This window comes from Halyomorpha halys, unplaced genomic scaffold (assembly GCF_000696795.3).
Source record: "Halyomorpha halys isolate HHAL.00 unplaced genomic scaffold, Hhal_1.1 Scaffold878.1, whole genome shotgun sequence".
NCBI lineage: Eukaryota > Metazoa > Arthropoda > Insecta > Hemiptera > Pentatomidae > Halyomorpha > Halyomorpha halys.
Window position 1 is genome coordinate 380,466 of NW_027116610.1, and position 792 is coordinate 381,257.

General features: G+C 30.9%; 1 protein-coding gene across 2 annotated transcripts in view; it reads left to right on the forward strand.

The window, feature by feature from the left end:
• The first annotated feature begins 562 nt into the window (after positions 1-562).
• LOC106686804 (ankyrin-3) overlaps positions 563-792 on the forward strand; it is a 43,663-nt gene continuing 43,433 nt past the window's right edge. The window contains exon 1 of one of the 2 annotated variants that reach the window (XR_010845108.1): positions 563-740. Coding sequence is in view for 1 of the 2 variants with exons in the window: in XM_067053327.1 (XP_066909428.1) it covers positions 678-740 (63 nt within the window). In the remaining variant the exon portion in view is untranslated. The remainder of the gene's footprint in view (positions 741-792) is intronic. The other variant, XM_067053327.1, reaches the window with a different exon arrangement.

Consider the following 792-nt stretch of genomic DNA (forward strand, 5'->3'; position numbering starts at 1 on the left):
CAATTTATGTTGCTCTCATCTGAAATTTTCTGTCATTATAATTATTTTTAGGTAGTGCTGGGTCTGTGTGGCCGTTAGTATTGAAATCTATTTGAGAATTAGCATACCTTATTTCTTCTCCAATAATATTATTATTCATTAGTGCTTGTACCACCATCTCTAATCGACTGTCGTTTATTTATTTTCTCTAATTCTAACTCTAATTTTCGTTCTTGATGGTTTTTGTGAGTTTCTAACTTATTTAAATTTCCCATTCAATCGCCTAAATTATAAACTTCAGTGTTTGTTAACATTATTACTTTAATGATAAAATATTGCTTACTAAATATTAACGTGCCTATAATCCAGTGAAGAATATGTGTGTCATTGCTTAGAATATTTCATAACTTGACCTGCGCCACTAAAAGTTATCTACCAACGGCTAAATAATCAAGATTTTCTATTTCTTCATCTTCAATCACTCCGAGTTATCAGTTTTCCTTTTTTCCTTGTTCATCATTTCAAGGTTATGCACACTTTCCTTAATGATATACATCTGATTTGTGTATAAATTATGAAGAGATAAATCTTTTATTTCAGTATTTCAGTAAATACGGCAGTCTTTCACTGGACTACATACCCTGGACCACAGGTGTGGGTTCTATTTCTTGGTGTTGAGTTTTCTTGGAGATATAAAAATGAAAGAGGTGTTTTTATTAGCATTAGTTGGGTTTGCTAATGCCATCCCATGCTATTCTTCAGTAAGCGAGTTAATTATGTAGAGATAATTTATATATATAATCCAGTGAATAT